This window comes from Ylistrum balloti, unplaced genomic scaffold (genome assembly GCF_031769215.1).
Source record: "Ylistrum balloti isolate Yb309-2 unplaced genomic scaffold, AGI_CSIRO_Ybal_v1 Utg369602, whole genome shotgun sequence".
In the NCBI taxonomy this organism is placed as follows: domain Eukaryota; kingdom Metazoa; phylum Mollusca; class Bivalvia; order Pectinida; family Pectinidae; genus Ylistrum; species Ylistrum balloti.
Window position 1 is genome coordinate 454093 of NW_026781882.1, and position 2113 is coordinate 456205.

A 2113-nucleotide genomic window follows, 5' to 3' on the forward strand; every position below is an offset into this window, starting at 1 on the left:
ATTCCTTTATTCAAATTCATTTTGGCAATAAAACATTTTTAAACTTAACATTGATGTTACGATATCCTATATCAGATAAATAAGCATCTACATTAGTCTAACTGCATATACATAATCTAAATTGTAAAGCAATGAAACACTATTTAGCATAAAATAGTTTCAAGTTAAACATTAAATAGCTATTAAAGTGAAATTCTAACAAGGATAGTTATCTCGTGCAGAATAAGTCTGCTTTGTGAACATTTTTAGGCTGAAAAAAATGAGTGCCGACAATGAACTATATGAAACCCAGGCCTACTCGTTGACGGGACTACCACACCGTGTTAACACGGCCACTGAACTTGTAAGGATTAAGCTATCGCGTCTGATTAATCACAAAAATAATAAAAATGTTCATTATGTCGATTGTATGATCCAATGCCTGTATGCTATGCGAGATTGTAGAATTGATTATGAGAACAAATGTCTCCATTTGTATATAAGCTTCAATAAACAGGTTTTTCATCCCCTGGAATATTAAACGCCATTTAAAGTGAAGTTTATGTCACTATTTCATAAACGAGTGCGTCCTGATTTTTTACTGGTCTTAAAATAGATGTAACTCCAAGGTATCCTGTAAGATATTCTATTAGACCGGGAGAGGAGAAGATATTCTCGTAAAAAATATGACAGAGTCTAAAATAAGGAACATCACTGTTCCGATGCCGTATGAAAACACAGGAAACTTCCGTTTCATGGGTAAAGTAAAATCTATGTTTGATATTGGTCAGGATGTATGGCTTCTGGATGATGAGAACAGGATCGTTGTATACAATACCGAGGCAAGGTATGTGTGTAAAACTATACATCTCCATGAAAGTGTTCCGGATTTCAGTCTTTGTCGGGACAACATGAAGGCGTGGTATTGCTCTCAAACTAGTAATACGGTTGGGGAGATAGAATCAGATCAGAAGATTGTCCGCTTTACTGTTGACAAAAAGCCATTGTCTTTGTGTGTTACTGCAGACTACCGTGTAGTGGTGGGCATGGTCGGGGTACTCACCATTTACACACCAGATGGAGCTGAAGTAACGTCGGCCACATCCACGGAGGACTACGTTGTCCGAACACCTCATCGCATTGCGGAGTGTCCGTCTACAAATAACCTGGCTGTTATTGACATGGATTGGAAATCTCATGGCGGTGACCAACGATCTAGAGTTGTTATATTTGACAAGTTGTTGAAAATTCTACATATTTATTTTGGACGGAGAAAATTTCCGGAACTGAGACCAGATCTGGATCGTATCGAATTGGCGTATAGTCCGAGAGGTGTCTTCTACAACAAGGACGGGGAACTCTTCGTCAGCGATTTCTACAATCATTCTGTCATACGATTATCGGGAACTGGAACATATGAAGGAGAATATCATAACTACATGCCCACACCAACTGCTATTTGTAACAAATCAGCTGACGAATTATGGGTTCTACACCAACATGACTGGGTTTTCGGCTACATATATAGATAAAACAACTTGACAAGGATACTTCAGTGTTTGCTGGAGATACAAAATCATATCGTACAGGCGAGACGCTGTTTTAATTAACGACATTATTTCGAATTTTTACCCATCAATTAATTTTCCTTTATCGATATTATCCTGAGCTTCTAATTACTCAAACTGTTTGCAGAGTCTTTGTCTCTTGTACAACCGCATGAATGTAATCTTAATAAAGGCCCGACACTATATGAGTGATTTCTTTTATGATAAAATACTTTCTCCGAAATGTTTAAAATATTTGTTTCTTGTTGTTAATGTACACACCACTTCAAACGAAACCAATTACTTAACGTTTATTAAATATCGTGTAACTTCAGTCTGTATATTGTACAAGGTTATATCACGTGATGTAACTTCAGTCTGTATATCCTACACAAGGTTATATCACGTTATGTAACTTCAGTCTGTATATTGTACAAGGTTATATCACGTGATGTAACTTCAGTCTGTATATTGTACACAAGGTTATATCACGTGATGTAACTTCAGTCTGCATATCGTGCACAAGGTTATATCACGTTATGTAACTTCAGTCTGTATATCGTACACAAGGTTATATTACGTGATGT

The 2113-nt window shown here is 36.7% G+C and overlaps 1 protein-coding gene across 1 annotated transcript; it reads left to right on the forward strand.

Annotated features, from left to right (window-relative positions):
* The first annotated feature begins 259 nt into the window (after nucleotides 1-259).
* On the forward strand, nucleotides 260-1511 carry LOC132545996 (uncharacterized). The gene is made up of 2 exons (XM_060209687.1): nucleotides 260-343; nucleotides 633-1511. Exons 1-2 carry the CDS (start codon nucleotides 260-262, stop codon nucleotides 1509-1511), a joined length of 963 nt encoding a protein of 320 aa, XP_060065670.1.
* Nucleotides 1512-2113: the final 602 nt, after the last annotated feature.

Bases quoted from the DNA above. Each gene is read 5' to 3' on its own strand.
- LOC132545996 (XM_060209687.1), top strand. From the start codon at position 260: ATGAGTGCCGACAATGAACTATATGAAACCCAGGCCTACTCGTTGACG. The intron at 344-632 runs GTAAGGATTAAG...ATATTCTATTAG, and splicing joins TTAACACGGCCACTGAACTT to ACCGGGAGAGGAGAAGATAT.